We start from the raw sequence: 23,296 nt of genomic DNA, 5'->3' as shown, positions 1-23,296 counted from the left end.
CTAAGAGAGTAAAAAATAAACCAATCTAGGCCTTTATGTATGCAATCATGCTCTCTTTCCATGAAATGCGAAAAACCTCTAGTTTTATTTCCTTCCATCTGTGCTCCATTTTTCTGGCTGCTCTTTTAAGGGCCAGAGTGTGCTCTTTGTACCACGGCATTGGACTATTTTCTTTAATCTTCACAAAGGAGCAACTGTGTCTAAAGTGCTGGAAAAGAGAGAGTCAATAGTTTATGTTGCAACAACGAGTTCTTCTAAGCTATCTGGGATGCTGAGGAGATTAAACTGATCGGGAAGATTATTATTTATAAAGCAATCTTTAGTGGTAAAAGAGAAGTCGCTTTGCAGCCTTTGCTAAATGGAGTATACACGATACTAGGTAATGATCTGAGATGTCATCGCTCTGCTGCAGAATTTCAACGTCATCAACATTTCTTCCATGTGACAATATTAGATCTAAAGTATGATTATGGCGGTGAGTGGGTCCTGACACATGTTGCCTAACTCCAATAGAGTTTAGAATGTCTGTAAATGCCAAGATCTGCAGCCAGAACTAACTCTGATAGAAAACCAGCAAATTCTTTGATAAAGTCTGTATTGTGCTCTGGTGGTCTGTATACCGTAGCCAGCACAAATGTCAAAAGGGATTTATCAATTACACTACATAACGTTACATAAAGCACCAAAACTTCAAAGGAATTATATTTGAAACTAGACTTCTCAGTAATACTTAAGATATTATTATAAATTACAGCAACCTTTGCCTTTCAGACGAGGCTCATGTTTATAACAATAATCTTAGGGGGTGGACTCATTTAAAGTAAAGTGATGTAGTCGTCAGGTTTTAGCCAGATTTCTGTCAAACACAAAACATCAAGGTTATGATCTGTAATCATATCATTAACAATAAGTGCTTTTGAGGAAAAGGATTGAATATTCAGCAACCCAAGCTTTATCATTTGTTCATCTCTATTATATCTTTTTTTATTTGTTGAACATCAATTAAATTGGCAACACTTTACAATAAGGTTCATTAGTTAACAACATTCGTTAACATGAACTCATAATGAACTGCACTTGTAAAGCATGTATTTATCTTTGTTAATTTCAACATTATTAAAATCTTAAGATTAGTTAGTGCACTGCGAACTAACATGAACAAATCATGAACAGCTGTATTTGTATTAACTAACGTTAACAAAGATGAACTAATGCTGAACAGAGGTGTTGTTCATGGTTAGTTCATGTTAACTAATGCATTAACTAATGTTAACTAATACAACCATATTGTAAAGTGTTACTATAAAAAAATTTTACCCATAAATGGATTTGGGAGTTTTTTGTATTTACCAATTTGGGGAACAGGCACAGTCTCTATGAGATGATATCTAACTGAAAGAGTCTCTATGTGTCTACGTGAGAGCTAGCAGACGGTCGGTTAAGCCAGTCCGTCTGCTTCCTGACCCGGGCCCCAGTTGGTCAAGGTTCAACTCTAAGACCATGTGCCAAATTACTAGGGAGAAGAGCGGCACCACCCCAGGAGGGATGGATACCATCTCTTTTTAACACGTCAGATCTGCCCCAAAAGGTTTTCCAATTGTCTATGAACCCTATATTATTCTGCGGACACCACTTAGACCAGGGGTCGGGAAACTTTTTTTGACCAAAGAGACATTCTTTTTTCATTTTTGGTTAATGCATTTTTCCAAAAGAGCCACATTTAAAAAAAAATGGTTTAATAATATCATTATTAAAAAACATTTTAATAAGATTTCAACAGTAGTTATTATTATGTCCATAGACAACTAAAAACAAACATATGCAGCAAACAATAAGTTGAAATATGGAAATAATTGTGCAGGGCTGTGAGGTTCAGTTATCAAATTATAGCATAAATCCTCTTCTTGTGTGTGTGTGTGACAGAGAGAGAGAGTGAACGCACACAGTGCTTACATCTACTGTGTTTATGTGAATACTTGACTTGGCATTTTGATATATTTCTGTGTTGGCCGCATGCAATCGAAGACAAAGGTTACATGCTTGTCCGTGTTGCGCACAGCATCCTGTCAGTTCTCTTTCGCGACTTATCAAACTTTTGCCAAAATACCAATAATTGGATACATAATTTGTTTTAAATTATTATTTAATTATTTTAAGTCATACAAGGACAGACCTCATAAAACATCATTAATGGTCAAAATGAATACATGTTGTGTTCCAAAATGAGGCTCCTTTAACTACGGGTTGTCCTTTAGAAAAAGAAACCTTAAGATGTACACCTGAAAGAGTTTTGTTTCTTTACCTAATAAGTCACTTTGTTTAAAAAGGATTTCAATCCAAAATGTTTTCACAGTCCATAACTGGATTTTATTTTAACTATGTACAGTGTAGCATGGCATGTCACAAAATAATGAAATCACGTCTGGTCAATCTCTTTAAAACAATTATTTTCTCTCAGTGGTCCTCTAGCTAGCCCATATACACTGATATGACACATGAGCTCCAGCTATGCGGCCCATGATATTTGCTGCTGTTTATTTTATTAGTAGTAGCAATATTTCTGTGTTGAATGCTGCATTACAAGGAGGTTGAGAATTTCAGCTCACACTGAAAATCAGGATTGATCACATTTTGATTTAGGCAATTTAAAAATCTTGCAGTGAACGGTGTCATGATTTGCATTGCTTTCTCTGCATAGAAATGTAAGGTGAAGTTATCATTCCCAGAAGTGACCAAATGAAATATTACATTCGAACAAATGATTTATCCCCTGCTGGTCCATCTGTGTTTCTGCTCTGCTGTTTAAAGGAATAGTTCAACAAAAAATGAAACTCACTTTTGTTTTACCCATCCTCATGTCATTCCAAACCAGCATGCTGTTATTAGTTTTGAGGATCACAAAAGGTGAAATCTGAAGAATCACCACACAGCTCTTTTCCACACAATAGTTCATCGTGACCATTCCACAAAATCCTTCTTTTCTGTTGCACAGGAAAAATAACTGTGTATAGCAGTTTGCAATGACATGAGGGTGAGTTTTCCTTTTTAGGTAAGCTAGTAATTGAACTGTAAATCTGTTGCCAGTCTCTTCAACAGTCTGTCCCGTTCAGTCCACATTAGTGGTATTAATGGCCTAGTCACAAGAAACTGGTTAATCATTTCTTGGTCCTGTCCTTTCCATGCTGAGATTGCATGCGTCTTGTCACTCTTGTCCGAATCCCTCAGTTTCCTCGATAGCAAACAGAAGTTTTTCTCTGAGCTGTTCCAGGTTCTTATAGGGTGGCAGATCCAGACGGTTAAAGCTGAAAATGTAAGGCAGGAGGGATAAATAAGTCACAAAACAGTTCTATGAAAAGGTTTCATTTCTATTATTTTTCAGATTTAGGTTGAACATTTGAATCTCACCAAGTGTGACTTCTAGGCAGCCATGTTTCCTTCCCCACTTTGTCAATGCAAAATTTTTGTGGCCCGTTACTTCCTAGACAATGAGGCCATAAAATAATAAACTATTAGAAATATTTACACTTCTAAACATTGAATATGTACAATGTGGACAGACTTCAGGTCATATGTAAAGACGGTGGAAAGACTTGGTTTTCATTTAATTGTATAACACACTGTATTTATGCTGCCTTCACATGCTATCGGATTTATTGTAAATACGAGTTTCCAAGTTAAAAATTGGATATGAATGCTCTCTCGAGTCGTATTTGCCACTGGGATCATTTTGAGTTGGGCGGACCATAAACTTAAAACATGGAGGAGGGGAGGACACTGCTACCGTGACTGCTATTCGGGGCAGTCGTGGCCCAATGGTTAGATAGTCGGACTTGTAACCCGAAATTTGCAGGTTCGAGTCTCAGGTCCGGCAGGAATTGTCGGTGGGGGAAGTGTATAACCAGCGCTCTCCTCCACCCTCAATCCCGCGACTGAGGTGAGACCCTTGAGCAAGGCACCGAAACCCCAACTGCTCCCTGGGAGCTGCAGCAATATGGCTGTCCACTGCTCTGGGTGTGTGTTCATGGTGTGTGTGTGTGTGTTTCACTACTGTGTGTGCACTTGGATGGGTTAAATGCAGAGCACAAATGCCCCCTTACATGGCCACGTGTCACTTCACTCTCACTATTCTTAATTAGTTTGTTCCACAACAGATACATCACCATGTCTTGTGGTTCAAGTAGAGCATATTTAATTATAATATAACATGTGAGACGGCTTACAGGACTCTCGAGGCAATAGGTGGGTGGTACAGCGGAAAATGTGTAGTCTGAAGTCATAAATGTATCATAAACACTTTCAGTAATTACAGACTGTTCCTCCAAAAGTCACCTGAAATTGAAAGAGTGCCAGATCAACAGCCAAAAGAGTAATGTTCTTGCCCTCTTAATATTTCAACGTAATTGTCATAAACACAGCAAAAATTTGATTTTATACACAGCGAAAATATAAGTGCTGGGGAAAAAATGTATTGTGATTAAATCGCATCCAAAATAAAAGTTTGTTTACATAATATTTGTGTGTGTACTGTGTATAATTATTATGTATATATAAATGCACACACACGCATGTATATATTTAAGAAATACTTGCATCTGTATACATAATTCATCTTAAATATAAATATAATTTTTAAATAAAAATATAAAATTTTTCTTAAATATATACATGCATGTGTGTGTATTTATACATACATCGCACATATATATTATGTAAACACATACTTTTATTTTGGATGCGATTATCACGATTCATTTTTATCCAGCACTAATATATATTATAAACTATTTGACTGAAATTCCAGAATTATCAGCAAGCTATCTCAGATACCATTGCACTGTGAACGTTTATATGGACGGGACACTAAATATCATTCTGTCTTTAATAAGATTTTCCCAATAAATTTGCAAGAATAAACCTGGTGTCTTTTATGATTCCTGTTCTTTCTGACAACCAAGCACTTGACTGCGACGAGCTTGTGGCAATTAGGACATTTTCGATAGCATGTGAAGACAGCTTTAGCTCATGATACTTAGTTAAACTTCCTGAGGTTAACGATCAACATTTTCGGAAGGTTAAACACCTCCTTTCACTGACTCTGTTTAAGGCCCTATTCGTGGACTTTCAAACTTTTCCCTTTTCGTTCATCAATATTGTTCAGCTTATCAACCAAAAGGTTGTAAATCCTCCTCCTCTAAACCACCAAGTAATCAAAACAATAAGGCCAAAGAAACCAACATTAAATGCTCCATATTTGAGATTTTGATAGCATGCAGTAATTTCATATTATATGAAAACTGTCTGTAGGGCAAAATGATTGAATTAATGTGTTGTTATTATTATGGCAAATAGTGTTATCAAGATATTATAAATGTACCTATGAGTTCTGCAAAACCTCCAACCGGAAGTCGACAAGTTCCTGTGACGAACTGCAGAAGGCGAATTCTCTTTTCATTGTCCATTTCCTTTACGACCTGTGTGACACACAATAAAATCAGGAAACCGGGGGAGTTGCCGTGACTGCATAAAAACACGCACGACCGAACCTGTGAATTACCTGCCAGAACCAGTGAATTTGCTTGCTGTTTTTGGTGTAATGCCGATAGATGGTGTTCTTCTGCCAGTCATTCAGATCGATTTCCTGCATCCCGCACAACATCAGCTGGAGCAGGAAACAATCACAATCAGTTATGTACATCTGTTTTCTCAGTGATGTGTCTTTGTGTACATGAGGGTTTTTATTGGAGTGTTAGGCGTCTTTAAATGTCAAGTCCTTGCTAAAAAAAAAACAAAAAAAAAAACAATACCACCCACCTCCAACTCCTTCTCATCAAAATAACGCAACCACTCCAGAGGCACAACCTCATTGAAGCCATCCAGGAAGGCTTTAGTTTGTTCCTCCACCCCACGTGTGAACCTCCAATCAGTAAGCAGACTGCAAGAAAAACGTGCAATGAGTTTAAAATCACTGTGTTAAAGGAACAGTGCTTTTAAAAAAGAAAAAAAGGTGAATAGATGAGGGTGATTGTAGCTTAAAGGGATAGTTTTCAAAATTTCTGTCATCATTTACTTACCCTTAAGTTGTTCCAAACTTGTATAATTTCTTTCTTCTGCTGAACACAGAAGAAGATATTTTGAAGAATATTTGGAACTAAACAGTTGATGGACCCCATTGACGTCCATAGTAGGGGAAAAGCATTCTTTGTAAGTCAACGGGTTCCATCAGCTGTTTGGTTACCGACATTCTTCAAAACATCTTCTTCTGTGTTCAGCAGAACAACGGAATTCATACAAGTTTGGAACCACTTGAGGGTGAATAAATGATGACTTTTGATGAATTTTCATTATTCAGAAGTATTCCTTTAATGTTTAAAAGTCAAGTGTGAATTAACTAGCATTACCAGCCAGAGTTGCTAATAATTTCAAACAGGTTTCTCGAACACTCAACTCCTTCAGCGACTAGCATTAAGCTTTGTATCAGTAGAAACCCGGTAGTATATTCCAATGATCGTGGTTCCCCCCTTCATATCCCCCTGAGACGAGAGATTTATGTATTTTATGTCTGGAAAAAAGCCTCCGCTGATGCAAATATTGTCATTTTGCGTCATTGGAGAAGCTAAAGACTACAGCCAGTAGAGGGAGCTGTTCCGCATGTTTTCAACCCGCCCACAGGGGAGAGATCTCACTCACAGAATGTAAATGCGCACAGCCGCTCAGACAGTCATAATAGAGCGGTGTGGAGCAAGCGAGTGTTTTCAATTAATTCATTGCACTGTGAATGACCATGAGGCCGTGAATGAATGCCTGGCGGCCGTGCTCATTTTAGGTGCGGTATAGAATTAGCAGCAATTCGGGGGCGGGTTGCTTGAATTGTGGGTTCATTAGCCTTTTATTCTTAATGAAAAACACAACAATAAAACAGTACAATGACAAACTCTCTTAAATACGCGCTTTTACATTTCGCTTTGAAACCAAATCTTCGGCGATCATCTGGTCTGTCAGCGCCTCACTCTCTGATGACTGAAATCTGACTCCTGCTGCTGGTCTGTGCGGCGACTCTTGTTCGGCTCGTGCTGTATTGAGCAGACACGTTCCGTTTTTAATTCCAGAGTCTGTTCTCTAATTGAACTAAATGATTTTATTACTATAAAAATGACCACGACGGTTGGGGTGGTGCCGCGGTGGGCAAGTGATGTAACCGGTAGGCGTGGCTTGGGAGTGGCCTCGTAGGCAGTGAAGCAAGTGCATTCTGGGAGTTGTTGTCTTTCATCCAAAGGAGTCGAAAATACATTTTCTGTCAGGAAGGCACTAACTTCTTAAATCATTTCAAATTTCTACTAGATAAATGACCCAATTTAAACACACATTCATTTTTCCAGCGGTGAAGTCCCCCTTTAAATAATAAATGGATATAAAAAAAAATATTTACTTTATCTCTAAGGACAGTTCCTGTTATTAGTGTATGTACGGAACACCTCAATGGATGAAAGGTGTCTGTTAAACGGCCAGTAATACACTTAAGACCAATTCACACTGCACCAACAGATGCCAACAATCACCAGATTACAGTATGTCACTTCTCAGACATTCCACGACCCGACAAGCACCGATTCAGCCTGTTCAATCGGCGAACACAAGCTCTGACAGACGCCAACAGGGGTAACACACTGATCCAACACAACCCGGCAAAGCGTCTGTTGCCATCTGTCAGAGCACTGTGAATTGGCCTTTATAGTCAAAGGAATTAATAGGGCAGCTGTACCCAATATACTCCTCCTTGTTGTCGTGAGTGACGAGCTCATTTTCTCCATCGTTCTTCAGCTGGTGCGTCGTCACCTTGCCCAAAATCTCCATGTCCTGAGCGAAGTACAGCTCCACGCCGCACTCTTCCAAATCATTCTCTCTGTGAACGTACACCAGCATGGATATCATGTGATGCGCAGTTTGTCATAGAATTGTGTTGATTGACATTCTTATTAAATCAATGAATGTGCTGCGGTCTTGATACTCACTTGACCCACATGATGGAGTTGTAAAACTCTGGGTCGATGGACTCCAGGTCTTTCAGGGTGGGTTTCTTGTTAAGCATGCGCTTGTAGAAGGGTAGAGTGAAGCCAGTGTCAATGAACTTCCCATGATACAGTGCCTGCAGAGAACCAATCACAGATCGAAGGTCATAAAAACAACAAAAATTAGTTTGTTTAAGTCAGCTAATTTTTCCGCCAATTGTTAATTGTTAGGCAAGAGATAAACCCATCTATTGGACAACCTTATTAGCCAGCCTTTGTGTCGGTATACTGTACATGTCGTTGTGAGAGGAGAAGGCTTCGTTAAAGCTACACTGTGTGATATTTTCCCCCATCTAGCGGTGGAAAGGTATATGACCATCCAGTGAATATTAGTTTATCTTCCTCTCAATTCCGATTTCGTTTTAACTCTTACGGTGGCCGATTTAGTCCAAGAATTAATATGGCTTCCAGTTCGACCTCGTCCACATTCGACACGGTGCCATCGAGAGTTAAAACGCAAAAAGGTATGTCCCTCTTTGGCTAATGTACTTTCAAGATGGAGGGGCAACATGGCGACCCGCATTCAAACCCATTACCGTATGTATTTTCAATGGCATATTATAAACTTACGAGAATACTTTATTACTTGAAAGAAGTAAATATGTATTAATGAGCACATATATTTTTGAAAGAACTAAGTGTTTTTAGCAAAGAACAAGCTAAAAAAGTTACACAGTGTAGCTTTAATGCTTGTTTATGATTGTTAAACACTTTTTAAATAATAATAATAATGTGCATGGATATTTATAATACTGCAACATTCCCAAAAAAATTATAATTGTCAATTCTGTCAAAATGTCACGATATCTAAATCTATTTTAAAAAGGATTTTACTAAATATGTTCATTATTATGCAAGCAGCATTAATGAGCTCACATTAACTGAGAGACCACATGGAATTGTTCTACTTTTAAAAACTAATTTCATCAACCAGGTTTAAATTCAGTTTTATATATATATATATATATATATATATATATAGAGAGAGAGAGAGATAGATAGATAGATAGATATAGAGAGATGGATGGATAGATAGATAGATGGATGGGAGAGGAGAGGAGAGGAGAGGAGAGGAGAGGAGAGGAGAGGAGAGGAGAGGAGAGGAGAGGAGAGGAGAGGAGAGGAGAGGAGAGGAGAGGAGAGGAGAGGAGAGGAGAGGAGAGGAGAGGAGAGGAGAGGAGAGGAGAGGAGAGGAGAGGAGAGGAGAGGAGAGGAGAGGAGAGGAGAGGAGAGGAGAGGAGAGGAGAGGAGAGGAGAGGAGAGGAGAGGAGAGGAGAGGAGAGGAGAGGAGAGGAGAGGAGAGGAGAGGAGAGACTTTATAAAACACAGAAATGTGCTTTTGTTGTAAAATACAGCAAACTGTTTAATGTAACAGCACAGAGCACTGGGAATGATCTCCAAAAACAACACAGACGCCCAGAGTCACACAGTCTGTTCCGAACAAGTACAAAATAGGAGAAACACAAGGGTTGAGAAAGATAGAGAATCTCTAGAATATATGTTTGAGAATGCTAAAGCCAGGCCAACATGGCCTCATGAAGGGTGTGAGAGAAAAAGCTTTTTTCTCTCTGGATCTTAATATAACACCAGTCACTATATCAGAACACTATGATTTCATTTTCAAGCCATGAGGTTGACATACACAGACACACACACAGAGATGTACAGAAATACAAAATTACAAAACTTCAGTAGTTTAATGTCAAACTACTATAGTCTTAAGGCGTTCTCACCATGGCAATGAAGCGCCCGATGAAGCGGAAGTAAGTGAGGTGGTCGGGGTTGATGGAAGAAGCAGGGTTTATCTGCAGACAGTAGTTGTTTTTACCGGCGTACTCAAACAGACAGTACATGGGGTTCAACACCTCATGAGACAGCAAGAAAAACCACTCCCTACAGACAGAGACAAGGAGAAATAGAGTCAGTAACACAACACTGTATTGTCGCCTTTAGTCATAAGCTATTTAAATATTCTTGAAATTTACAGACAAATGCACAAATAATAAAGGGAACCTTTTTGTGGGGGGAAAAAATGGAATACAAAACAATTATTCAAAAATAAAACAAATGCAATACAATTTCCTGAGATGGACAGTGTGCACAGTGCCACATAAAGTGATGAAGATGAAGACAAGCACAAACACACATCAAATCACAACCAATTCAACAGAACCCAAGGCCTGACTTTTGATCCCAGGGGGTGTTTGGAAAGAAGGTAAAGGGGCAAAGAGGGGACCATGATTGGGGGTGGGGGTGGTTTTGTCACACCACAGGACGACGCAGACACCTCCAGACATCCCGTCCGTGGTTCTACCCTGTGGTAGAACAGCATGACGTAACCTACCATAGGGTAAAACCACTGACAGGACACAGGAGACAGACACAGACACAGGAAGACAACTATGAGGTCCAGACACCAAACGAGCAAAGATACACCACAGCATCCCCGAAAACAAGAAACACTCAGCACGAGCAGGAACATGAAGATGACGAACAGCGAGATGCCACAGATGCACACAATGAACTTGCCTTGCTATTCCTCCGTAATCCAGTCCCTCCTCTCCTCTCATGATGATGTAGAGCCTCCGACGGAGGTCATACGGCTTCATATTCATGATCTGAGAGGAAACAGGGCGACATTCTCATTAGAACCTCAATCTGCACTATGGGGCTCGAAAAATGGAAGTAATTTTTTTCAGGAAAGTGTTGTTCCAGTGATGTTGATTGTCCATCTCAGGAGATTAGCCGTTTAGCCTAGTCGTTATTGATTATCTAATATTGGCCATAAATTAAAGAAAAAGAAAATTGGTAAGAGAGGGTTTAATGGAATGATAATGTACATTTTTTGAGTTGTTGTATACAGTCAAGAAAGTAATTTGAGGTTGTACAACCCAAAATCATAATGATCTATTATAATGAATTAGGGGGACAGAATTGTATTGTTACTTCTACACAGGCGCTACTGTGTTTTGCAGGCATGTCGTCATCATCGTGGTAACCCCAAAAGCTGGCAATGGTTCTACGGTCTACTTAGGTTTATGATGCTTTTGAGAAAGGCAGCCCTGGGCAGTATGACAGTAAAAAATTTGTGATCCAAGGCTCAAACTTGGTTTATACTCGACGCATCCGCATAAGTGCGAAGGTGCACGCCGCAAAAATTAGGCCATCGCAGAGTGGACGGTCGTGCGCGTCGAGAGCACGAGACCCCATTTTGCTTGACGGTGTGCAAGGCAAATTTTGTAACTTTACGTGCGGCTCCGCATCCGAAGATGCGTGACTTGGAGGAAAATCTAACCGGGCAGCTCACCGCACTGTTTGCGCGTCTAAATTAATTGCTTATTTTTACAAAATCATTCATGAAACTATATGAAAATGTTTAGTGAAATGAGAAAATAATTAAGAAATCATTCATTTAGTTCAGGGGTGTCCAAAGTCCGGCCCGCGGGCCAGATGTGGCCCGGGGATGAATTTCAAACGGCCCGCAGCGCGTCTATTAAAATGTATTATATGTGGCCCGCCACGGATCATTTACAAATCATGCAGTTTCACGATGTCACCGCAAGGTGGCAGTACTAGATTTTAGGCCAGGGAAACAGCGCCCAAAGCGGAACGAAACAGCGCTGCTTGTGCTCTGCGCAACTCGCAAGCTCTGACTCTGAACAAATGTGTTTACCTGCTGAGTGTCTCGATCACGCGCCCACTAAACAGCCCGTGAGAAGTGTTCGAGTTCGGCGCAGAGGTCTCCGGTACTGAATCTCTCTGTGATTTGATTTCATTTAAATCCAGTTAAACAGCGCTGACTTAATCAACAACACACTAACGTGCAAATCAGCTGAGCCGATTCAAAATCATTTTCAAACAACAATTCGCATTTCGAATTTATCATGGATTTACTGTAGTAACACTACCTGTAACCATGGTAATTTGTCAGAAATGTAGGTTAATATCTATTTTTATTTCATTTGTAATGTAGACATGAATTAAATGAGTAATAAAGGCCAAATTGCAGACAATTTTTTTGTCATAAACTTGCAGTTTTGTGCATTTGAATTTATATGTAGACTAAATACCATTCTATATATATATATATATGTGTGTGTGTGTGTGTGTGTGTGTGTGTGTGGGCATGTTTTTGTGAAATATCAGGACACAAATGTGTATAATGACATGGGTATGACATAGGTATTACAAAAAGAGGGTGAAATATGAGGACGTTACCCATGTCCTCACTTTTCAAAATGCTTATAAATCATACAGAACAAGTTTTTTTTCACAGAAAGTGAACTGCACAGTCTCCTGTGAGGGTTAGGTTTAGGGGCAGGGGCAGTGTAAGGGGATAGAAAATACGGTTTGTACGGTATAAAAACCATTACGCCTATGGAATGTCCTCACATTTCACAAAAACAAACATGCGTGTGTGTGTGTGTGTGTGTATTACTTTTTGCCTAAAAAATGCTGTCATTTAGTATTTTTGTCCTGTTTCTAGTCTAAATATATCAAAAAATTCTTAAATCAAGATGTTACGAGATAAGTTAAATGACATTAGATATTTTTTCTGGAAAATAAAATAAAATTGAAATGAGTTTTTGTTTAAAACAAACAAAAATATCTGCCAATGGGGTAAGAAAAATAATGTTTCTGTTTGGAATCTTTAAGGAAGATTTTGGAAGATTATTTTTCTAATCCATTGGCACATAATTTAGTTTGTTTCAAGCAAAAACTCAATTCATTTAGATTTTTTCCCCCAGGAATCAAGAAAAAATATGTAATTTTCCTTAGTAAAAGCATCTTGATTTAAGAATTTTTAGATATTTGGACTGGAAAAAAGACAGAAATACCAAGTCACAAAAGCATGTTTTGTAGTGTGGTTTTACCTGTGGTGATCTAAATAGAGCACTTATTAAATTTAAATAAGAATAGAGCTCTAACTCTGTAATAATATTAAAATTTCACCCATTAAAACTTTTTAGTTGATGAAAGTTTTACAGATATTGTTAAATATCTATACATTTCCTGTGTCCTATCTCAAGCTACTCTACTGTCAGCTCAAGCTTTTGTCAAATTTGTCATGTTTCAAAGAAACAAAACATGTCATATATATATATATATATATAATAGGCTAGAAAAGGGACCGGCCCCCGGGTATGTCCACAATATCGAATCCGGCCCCCTTTAAAAAAAGTTTGGACACCCCTGATTTAGTTGTATACATGTTCTCCTATCCATATTTTGTTCTAATGTCACAAGTAATTATCTCAAGGTTTACTGGGTTTTACACAATTCTTTTGTAGTGTGGTTTTGGTGAAGTGTACTAAAATAAACATTGTCACGTGTACCTTACTTCTTCTCAGCGCTGTTTCCTAATGGTTTATAGAACAATTACTCCGAGTCGCCCTCTGTCGTTTCAAAGAATAGTACAACGGCGAGCGTGTCAAGTATAAACGCCACGTCCGTTCAGGGAGGAGTGCACGCAGTTAGTGGAAGCTCGCGCTGCGGAGCCAGGCCAAAGTATAAACAAGGCTTTATAATGCAATAAACCTGCGACACAAATTAAGAAAAATCTATCGCCTGCGTCCAGTGTAGACCGTTTTGGAGATTATAACAGAAGTGTCAGCACTCCAAAGTTGAGCAGCCCTGCACAGCATCATAAAAACAGCCTCAAATGAACTATAAAACGAGAAGTTTTGTCTGAAAGCTGCAATCTTTTATTTTTATTTGTTAAAATGAAATGGAGAATATCTTGTTTGTTGAGTTTGTCTGTGTTTGTTGGGTCAGTGTGAACATGACATTTATTTTTCATAAAATTCAAAATCCAACGGCCATTTGTTTGTTTGAGCCGTGTGAACTGGCCTTTACTCACTCACCTGTTGAAACGAGTCCTCAAAAAGAGTCTGTCGAGATACAGAGATTTTCACATGACTTGGAAGCGCGTTGGACTGCGTAAAGAGAACAGAAAAAGTATAGCCCACACATTAATTTGCTGATGCTAAATGACAAAAATGTTGCACTAGCACAAGGCCTATGGTGATTTGAAAAACTCACATGACATAAGAAGCGGAACTGGTGATATTTCCACCTGAAGCTGCGGTCGTATGCACCCGGAGACCCGCCCTGTCTTGAACTAAACAGGAAGACAGAAAATAAAGCCAAAGCACTATGAGAACATTCTGATGTCATTTGTTCCGTGAGTGTGGCACTTCAGACACTGGCACGGACTTCAGATCAACATGAGCTCTTAAACGGACATAAGCAATGAAAAGAAAAACAGGATAAACTGAACTTTACAAATAGCAGAATAAAGTCAGCCATGACACAAACTCCATAAACGGGTGAATGTGACGCATCATACAGGACAGAATGTGGGATTCAGATCAGATAGAAGGTTTACACAAGGCAGATTTAGGGAGTCTGGTGCTGCACAGCCGCGTTAACAAAAGCAAAAGGCATTTCACTTCGCTTTAGAGAGAGGGGAAGTCTGAGGAATGAAACATATTTAGGACAACAGAAAGATGCGTGAAAGGAACAAAGGAGATACTGAGAGAAACAAAGAAAGAAAAAAATAACACTAACATTCTGTGCAAGTATATATATACACAAATGATACACTACCCTAGCAAAAGTTTGGAATAATTCAACTTGTTTAATGTTTTTGAAGGCTGCATTTATTAGATCAAAAATAGAGTAAAAACAGTAACATTGTGAAATAATACTACAATTCCTTGTTTTATTCATGCAAAAGAAAAAAAACATTTTAATGATGCAAAGCTGAATACTCAGCAGTCATTAGTTTAGTCTTCAGTTTCACATGCGCCTTCAGAAATCACATTCTAATATGCTGATTTTGACATTTCTTATTATTATCAATGTTGAAAACAGTTTTTGCTGATTAAAATTCTGTAGAAACCGTGATAAACATCCATTCAAAGGTTTGGGGCAAGTACAATTGTTATAAGAAACTAATACTTCAATATTCAGCAAGGATGCATTTAATTGATCAAAAGTGACAGCAAAAACGTTTATAATGTTACAAAACATTTATATTTCAAATAAATGCTGTTCTTTTGAACTTTCTATTGATCAAAGAATCCTGAATTTTTTTACCACGGTTTCCGCAAAAATATTGAACAATATTGACAATTTTTGAACATCTACTCGCCCTCAAGTTGTACCAAACTCGTATGAGTTTCATTCACAAAAGATGATATTTTATAGAGATTTTGGTAAGCAGACAGTTGACGGCAGCCAGTGACTTCCATAGAAGGAAAAAAATACAATGGCAGTCATGGGCAACTGTCAACACTTACAAAACGTTCTTCAAAATATCTTCTTCTGTGCTCAGCAGAAGAAAGAAACTCAAACAGGTTTGGAACAACTTGTAAACGATGACAGAATAAAAAATTTAGTGAACTAGTTAACATTGATAATAATAAGAACCATTATTAATAAATGAGCACCAATAATAATTGATCATTGAGCATCAAAACAGCATATTGAGTGATCATGTGACAAGAAAATTTAGCTTTGCTATAAAAGGAATACATTTCATAAATATGTTAAAATAAGTTCTTTTAAATTGAAATTTCACAATATTACTATTTTCAATTGATTATGATTAAATAAATGCAGCCTCGGTGAGCATAAGAGAATCCTTAAAAAAAATTGGTAACACTTTACAATAAGGTCTCATTTGTTAAGAATAAGTCATGCATAAGTTAGCATGAACTAACTATGAATAATATATTTTTTTCAAAAATATTAAAAAATATGATTGTTCATTGTTTGTTCATCTTAGTTCACAACACATTAAAGGGATAGTTCACCCAAAAATGAAAATTACCCCATGATTTACTCACTCTCAAGCCATCCTAGGTGTATATGACATTCTTCTTTCAGGCAAACACAATTGGAGTTATATTAAAAAAATGTCCTGGCTAATCCAAGCTTTATAATGGCAGCCCAAAATTTGAAGCCTAAAAAAGTGCATCCATCCATTATAAAAGTGCTCCACACGGCTCCAGTGGGTTAATAAAGGCCTTCTGAAGCGAAGCCATGCGTTTGTGTGAGAAAAATATCCATATTTAAAACTTTCTAAACTGTAATCTCTAGCTTCCGCTAACTGTCATATGTGCATTCAAGAGAGACTAGCGTTCCAGCGTATGACGCTCCAGAGAACGACAGTTAGCGGAAGCTAGAGATTACAGTTTAGAAAGCTTTAAATATGGATATTTTTCTTACACAAACCCATCGCTTCGCTTCAGAAGGCCATTATTAACTCCCGGAGCCGTGTGGAGCACTTTTATGATGGATTGATGCACTTTTATGGACTTCAAAACAGAAACTGCCATTCACTGCCATTATAAAGCTTGGATTAGCCAGGACATTCTTTAATATAACTCTGATTGTATTCGTTTGAAAGAAGAATGTCATATACATCTAGGATGACTTCAGGGTGAGTAAATCATGGAGAAATTTTAATTTTGGGGTGAACTATCCCTTTAACTAATGTTAACCGACACAACTTTTGATTTTAATAATGTATTAGTAAATGTAGAAATTAACATTACCTAAGATGAATAAATGCTGTATTGTTTATCGTTTGTTCATATTCACTAATGTAGTTAACTAATGTTAACAAATTAAACCTCATTGTTCAACTTTTGAACGGTAGTGTACATATAGTTTATATATACATTTTGAGCTTTATTATGTGTCATAGACCTACATTGTATTGGCCTTCCTCTCTCAAGATATTTTTAAAAACCCATAGAAGTGGGTGTGAACCTTCCACGAACCCCTATCACCATCAGGTCCTTGATCTACCGGGTGTCTGTCTCTCTATCGCAGTGAACACCTCCTGCCTTCACATACAATCAAAACAAGCGATCTAAACTATAGCGTGTGTGATGTTTACCCTGACTCAAAGCCTGGTCGAGGGTCTTTAAAGGTGGTGGTGCGAGAATTGTGGTCCACAAAGTATCGCACCCCCTCTGCTGTGTACTTCATCTCCCAGCCGGGCGGCAGGGGCGGCTCCTGGATCATCCTGCAAATGGAGGAGGGCAGTGAGAGCAGCGCACCCTGCTGGACACTACACACATAAGACTGGGGGGGGGGGGTTTGCTTAAATGTAAAGTAACATGCTGTTTTTCTGTGCAATCTAAAACGCAATGTACAAATAAACAGAATGCAAAAATAAAAAAAATGAGCAAACAAATAAACAATGTTTTGCAGCTTAAGTGGATGAGTTTGATAATGTGTGGTTTTCATTGGGTCTCTATCAAAGGACTAATACCAGTGTGGGTGAGTAAGCAACTAGTCAAAGCTATCACGCTGCTACCTTAAAAACAATGCAGCTTTCCAAGTAGTTTTAAAGAGCCAGGCATCAAAAGTGTGATCCACACTGCACGGCCAATAACCATCCGCTTAGACAGGAAAAGGCCTTTCTGACTGATGTATAGCAATTAAGCCCAGTTCATTTGTCACGCAATATTTAGTCTGGGCAAATCTGAAATTGGAAAACTTTCTTGCTTGTGGATATACTGCTCATTTTAACAGCTCGGAAACTGCAAACACGACTTTGCTTCCAAGTGGGCGGTGAAATGTGCCAGAGGCAACAAATCAGCAACAATTTTAGCCATCTCTTGCCCACTTGTCTGACAAGTAGCATTACAGCTGTTCATTTTTTTTTTTTGGCACATTATATGGCGTGACATATATGGCAGTATTTGAGATGTCAATAACAATGTCTAACTTAAGTCACCTTGATCAAAGCGTGTTGAATGTAGCTTTAATGATAGGTAGCGTAAAACCTTAGTAACCTGTACTGCCAACTACATTTTCAAAAGGGTAGCTTAACTGTAGCTCAACTGAATTATGACCTGCTTGTAGCTTAGCACTTTCAAAGTCGCTTCCCCAACACTGGTAAACTGACGCTTTACCAAGACACACACTATTTAACACCCACTGAATGAACTGACAAACTCCACTGGAATCTACAGATCACTTGCTATGTATGGACTGTACGGATCATGTGACAGGAGGACGTGATTACCCTTGGGTTCGAGGATCCTCCCACTGCGTAGTTCGGGTGTTGTGATTGACATAGTACACTCTCCCATTGTCCTGGCGTTTCTCTGAGGGAAAAGAGAGGACATTTAGTAGTTCATTTTGAGCATAAATTACGTACAGCTGTTTGGCATTCAGAATGGTGGCACATTTACTTTAAGCTTAACCGTTAGTCATAGCCCGAAACAAAGATAAAAATGCTATGTGTTATGGACAAGGTGGTTATGCAATAATCAGTAACCAAAGTTGTTGTTGTTGTTGTTTTTGCCTGGGGAAGGGGGGGTATTGGTTTTATTGGATTATTTAAATGAAATAAATTATTACAGGATTAAAAGGGATTTCATAAAATAAAGAAAAATAAATAAGAACGTTCCATTTCCACTGTAGTTATGAAGTAAACTATTTGCAAATAATATTTACACATTTAAATATCATGCACACATTCACATTCATGTAAAAATGCAAAACGCACGTCAAATTCAGTTATGATTTTCGATTCAAAATGGTGTGCATCACCAAAGTAGTTTGCATCACTTGATATTACTGTTGGTCGCTGAACATTTTTATTGTAAAACAGTTGTCAAATATTAAATGTTTAGCTACTTACATCTTACGACACACTCATTCACTGCTATAACTAAAGTGTCGCGTTGGAATTGCACTAACGGTAGGCCCCGCCTTCTTTCTGACAATGACGAGCGCTGTTAGTCCAACCAAAAAATGTGGCCATTTCTAATTATTCGGGGGGACATTGACTTGTTCCCCTCAATGTCAATGGTGGTTACAGCCCTGGCAATACTTATGCATTACAAAAAATAAATAAATGACTTAACTTCCTGTTTAACGCACAGTGATGTTATAGTGTTATTGGGTGCATTTGTTTAGAGAAGATATATTGAGCACATAGTCAGCCTTCACATTAACATGCTCATTAAAGGAACTGTTCACCTAAAATTAAATCTGTCATTATTTATTCACCCTCATGTCATTGTTTTTTTTACTGTAGTGCCATTTCCTCAATTTAATCTGTTTTTCCCGCTAATAATTTCCCCCATTTTGATGGATTGGGTGAACTATTCCTTTTCATACTGAGAAAATATACAGATGGTAACGTTATCCTCTTTTAATCTCCCCATTGGCTGATAGGTAAGACAGTGTCAAATCTGACAGAGCTGACTGAAAACTCACGAGTCAGTGGGGCATGTCACCAGCGCGTGCTTCAACATACCTTCCCGCATTTCACTTCAGCTTTTTGATTTGGTTTAACAGAACAGAGACAGAAAGAAACCTTAACGATTTAAAGAGCAAAAAAGAAAAGAGAAAATTTGCTGGCTAATTCCTTTTCCCCACAAAAAGACGGAGCACTCTGCCCTACAAGTGTTAGTGTAGCACCCCTCACCCCCTCATCCACTCTACGTCTGACATCTTGTTTTCATTAACAGTCGTTTGTGGAGCACACAGTAGCCCTCACATTACTGCTCACACAACACTCTCTTTTTCCCCCTCTTTAACCCCCTCATCCCAGAGATTTCCCCAGCTCCGTTTCACAAAGTTATATTCCTGAATTCTACTATACTTCTGAAAAAAGAAAACCACCATTTCGACAGAAATAACCGATTTTCAACAACAGATAAGGATACAGATACATTTAAGCTTAAGATAAAAGAAGACATGAAGATGTGATCTTAATGATGATGATAATGTTAGCATTAGACTGTAATAATTATACTCTCTCTCTCGCACAAAATGTTTTTCATAATTAGCACTAAACTGTCTCCTTGTCTATAATCGTATCACTCGCCACTGCCCCTTCTCACAGAATCAAACATTTCAACTCCAAACAATACTTCACACTCATTTATTTATTTATTCAGCAAGTAGCCATGTAATAATTGAGAAGCTTCATGTTGGGGTTTATGTGTCTGATTGTACATTAATCCTCACTATTATATGCATGTACACAGCTTCTTTGTGAGCAAAATGGTTACAAATTTATTTTCTTTTTTGTTTTGGGCTATGTTAAACTATTAATCGCAATATGATATGCGTTACGTAAAAAGCAATACATGAAATGTGACCCGGGACCACAAAACCAGTCATAAGTCCCACGGGTATATTTGTGGCAATAGCCAACAATACATTGTATGGGTCAAAATTATACATTTTTCTTTTATGCCAAAAAATCATTAGGATATCCAAAATGTATTTTTAGTAGTAATATGCATTGTTAAGGACTTCATTTTGACAACTTTAAAGGTGATTTTCTCAATATTTAGATTTTTTTGCACCCTCAGATTCCAGGTTTTCAAGTAGTTGTATCTCGGCCAAATTTTGTCCTATCCTAACACATCATACATCAATGGAAAGCTGATTTATTCAGGTAATGTATAAATAATCTCAATAAAAACAAAACTGGTTTTGTGGTCCAGGGTCACAAGTTACTTCACTCAACAACTGTAAACCACCGATTTTGTTATGGTGTTGTGTGATCCACCAAATTCTACCATTTATAAGTAGATGCCGTACTAGAAAAGTATAAATACTGGTACAAAAGACAACTTAGGCCTTGCTGATTATAGGCCTCTCTCTACTACTAAAGTTAACACTTTAAAAAAAAAGCTCACATTGACCTCATAAGAGACACCTCACCTGAAGATAGAGTATGAATGACGACTTACCCCAGCCTGGAGGAAGAGCACCGAGCGGGTCATTCTCCACTACAGCTCCAGACGGCTGTGAGAGACAAACAGACTGTAGTTAGGACAGTTTTTGCGCAACATACCCCTCACACCAGAACCCACAGAAACCTGTTCAAATAAACTACCAACCCAAATAACAGCAGGAATATACAAATGGGCTTCTCCCTACAGTTGTACTGCAAACAAAAAACCCTGTGAGACAAGATGCTGATTCTAAGAGGTGTTTCTAGAAGATGTTGAACCCAACAGATCACAGAGTTTGCCTCTTACTCTCAGAAGAGAGACTGATGGAGGTGCCTAGCTAGCGCCGTCCAAATGCTACATGCCTGCCATGGGCAGAAAAAGACACACACACTGACACATACGCATGCAGTGTTCCAATGATCTCACTGGCTGCTAGAAAACCCCACCCTGTCTCCATCCGCCCAATCCTGACCCCACCCATGCCTCCGTCCTCTTCTAGCGGAGCTGTGAAAGTACACAGGGAGGCGCGATGTCTGAGTGGACTGAAGTGAACATTCATGAGCGCTCCAGATGGCCCAGCCCCCCACCGGACAAAAGCACCTTTATTCACCCTCCATGGCCGTGTTTATTCTGTGCACACATGTGTGTGTGTTTGGCACCAAAAACATCCATCCAGTGTGTGTGCTCTAGGCATAATTATAAATGAAAAACAGACAAACACACTCTGTGGGCATGTTTGTGAATTTATACCCTGAATGTGGTATAAATATGTGTAGAGTAGATTTAAAAACTTAAGACAAAATTATAAAGCAAAATGAACAGCAGACTTTTAAAACCATAGGCTAAATCAAAATGTTTTAATACATGCTAAACTATGCATATTGCCCAATGTGCTTTTTGGAAGAGAATTTCTACTTTTCAATAATCAATTTTATCTATAAAAATCCAGCTAATCAGCTTATCCCGTTAAGACGGTCCCCTATGGAGCATTTAATACTTTCCCCTATGGTGTTCCTGTATGGAACGGTGTATTTTAAAACTGGACACAACATTAAGCATTTTCTTAAAACAAAAACACAAAGTGAATCCCATTTAAATGTTGATGAAAATCAGGTTCTAGGATGCATCTGTTTATACTTGTTTTGTACTTAATCATCTGCAGATGAATATTCTTTCCACAATTCATATAATGTCATTTACATTTTCTACACCATTAATCAGATAATCCAAACTCACACAATTGGCTCAGTGAATGTTGTATATGTAAATATTTTTCCAGAAATTTCGAACAATTTTTACAGTTCAAATGATAGTGCTGTCAAATAGATGAATCCAGCCAATAATAAAATATCCAAAATAAAAGTTTGTGTTTACATAATATGTGTGTGTGTACTGTGTATAATTATTATGTATATATAAATACACACACACACATGCATATTTATATTTAAAAAATATATGTGTTATATTTATATATAACATATTTATCCTTATTAGTGCTGTCAAATCGATTAATCGCGATTAATCACATCCAAAAAGTTTGTGTTTACATAATATATGTGTGTGTACTGTGTATAATTATTGTGTGTATATATATATATAAATACACACACACACATGCATATTTATATTTAAAAAATATATGTGTTATATTTATATATAACATATTTATCCTTATTAGTGCTGTCAAATCGATTAATCGCGATTAATCACATCCAAAAAGTTTGTGTTTACATAATATATGTGTGTGTACTGTGTATAATTATTGTGTGTATATATATAAATACACATAATAATTATACACAGTACACACATATATATTATGTAACCACAAACTTTTATTTTGGATGCGATAAATCGCGATTAATCGATTTGACAGCACTAGTATTTAATCATGATTATGCATATGAATTAAGAAAGGGGTCCTTCACAAAGAGATCATCATATTCAGTTTGAAAACCCCTGCTCTAACAAACAGTAGACTTGCAGCGGTAGTCTGTGTTATCGATGTTACACGGTGTTCGTCTGCAATGTAAAAAGCTCTATATAAGTAAAGTTGACTTGACTTGGTCTGTACACTGATTACGTTACTTGGCATCCGTGCCCTGATGCCCACAAGTTACTGGCCTATACAAAGAGTACATGTGATCGAAAATTCAGAAAGAAAAAGGGAAGAGTGCATTTAAAATACTCCAAAACCAGTGTCAACATTTCCTCACCATGACTTCCCTAACAAACAGAATATGAGTGCTCTCATAAAGTCACAGTTTCAAGGGAATCAACCCATAGTCTTTATTATTGTTGTCTCTGCATATCGAGCTGGTATATTAGCATTTTAACATCTAATCGCTCCACCTTTAAAAGAAGGGTTGATTTTCCTATATTGGTACAAAAATCCTATTATTTTTTTTACGTTTCCTCTAGTATGAGAAGAGCACTAAAATGCAATGACCACTAAAGAATCATGAGATCTCTGCCATTTTCCTATGGGCCTTACATTCTTAC

General features: G+C 37.9%; 1 protein-coding gene across 2 annotated transcripts in view; it reads right to left on the bottom strand.

Moving 5' to 3' along the window:
- Window positions 1-584: 584 nt before the first annotated feature.
- Window positions 585-23,296, bottom strand: part of wwp2 (WW domain containing E3 ubiquitin protein ligase 2) — an 83,543-nt gene continuing 60,831 nt past the window's right edge. The window contains exons 11-24 of one of the 2 annotated variants that reach the window (XM_079809681.1): window positions 20,807-20,861; window positions 18,115-18,196; window positions 16,978-17,106; window positions 14,109-14,187; window positions 13,931-14,002; window positions 10,596-10,684; window positions 9,800-9,959; window positions 8,010-8,143; window positions 7,760-7,900; window positions 5,812-5,932; window positions 5,555-5,659; window positions 5,375-5,471; window positions 3,406-3,478; window positions 585-3,302 (exon numbers count right to left, since the gene is read on the bottom strand). In XM_079809681.1, coding sequence (XP_079665807.1) covers window positions 3,203-3,302; window positions 3,406-3,478; window positions 5,375-5,471; window positions 5,555-5,659; window positions 5,812-5,932; window positions 7,760-7,900; window positions 8,010-8,143; window positions 9,800-9,959; window positions 10,596-10,684; window positions 13,931-14,002; window positions 14,109-14,187; window positions 16,978-17,106; window positions 18,115-18,196; window positions 20,807-20,861 — 1,437 coding nt within the window. In that variant the 3' untranslated portion in view covers window positions 585-3,202. The remainder of the gene's footprint in view (window positions 3,303-3,405; window positions 3,479-5,374; window positions 5,472-5,554; window positions 5,660-5,811; window positions 5,933-7,759; window positions 7,901-8,009; window positions 8,144-9,799; window positions 9,960-10,595; window positions 10,685-13,930; window positions 14,003-14,108; window positions 14,188-16,977; window positions 17,107-18,114; window positions 18,197-20,806; window positions 20,862-23,296) is intronic. The other variant, XM_079809682.1, reaches the window with a different exon arrangement.

This window comes from Gobio gobio (assembly GCF_949357685.1).
Source record: "Gobio gobio genome assembly, chromosome: 25".
Taxonomy (NCBI): Eukaryota; Metazoa; Chordata; class Actinopteri; order Cypriniformes; family Gobionidae; genus Gobio; species Gobio gobio.
Note: the sequence above shows the minus strand (reverse complement) of the source record. Positions and strands in the feature narration are given on the sequence as shown.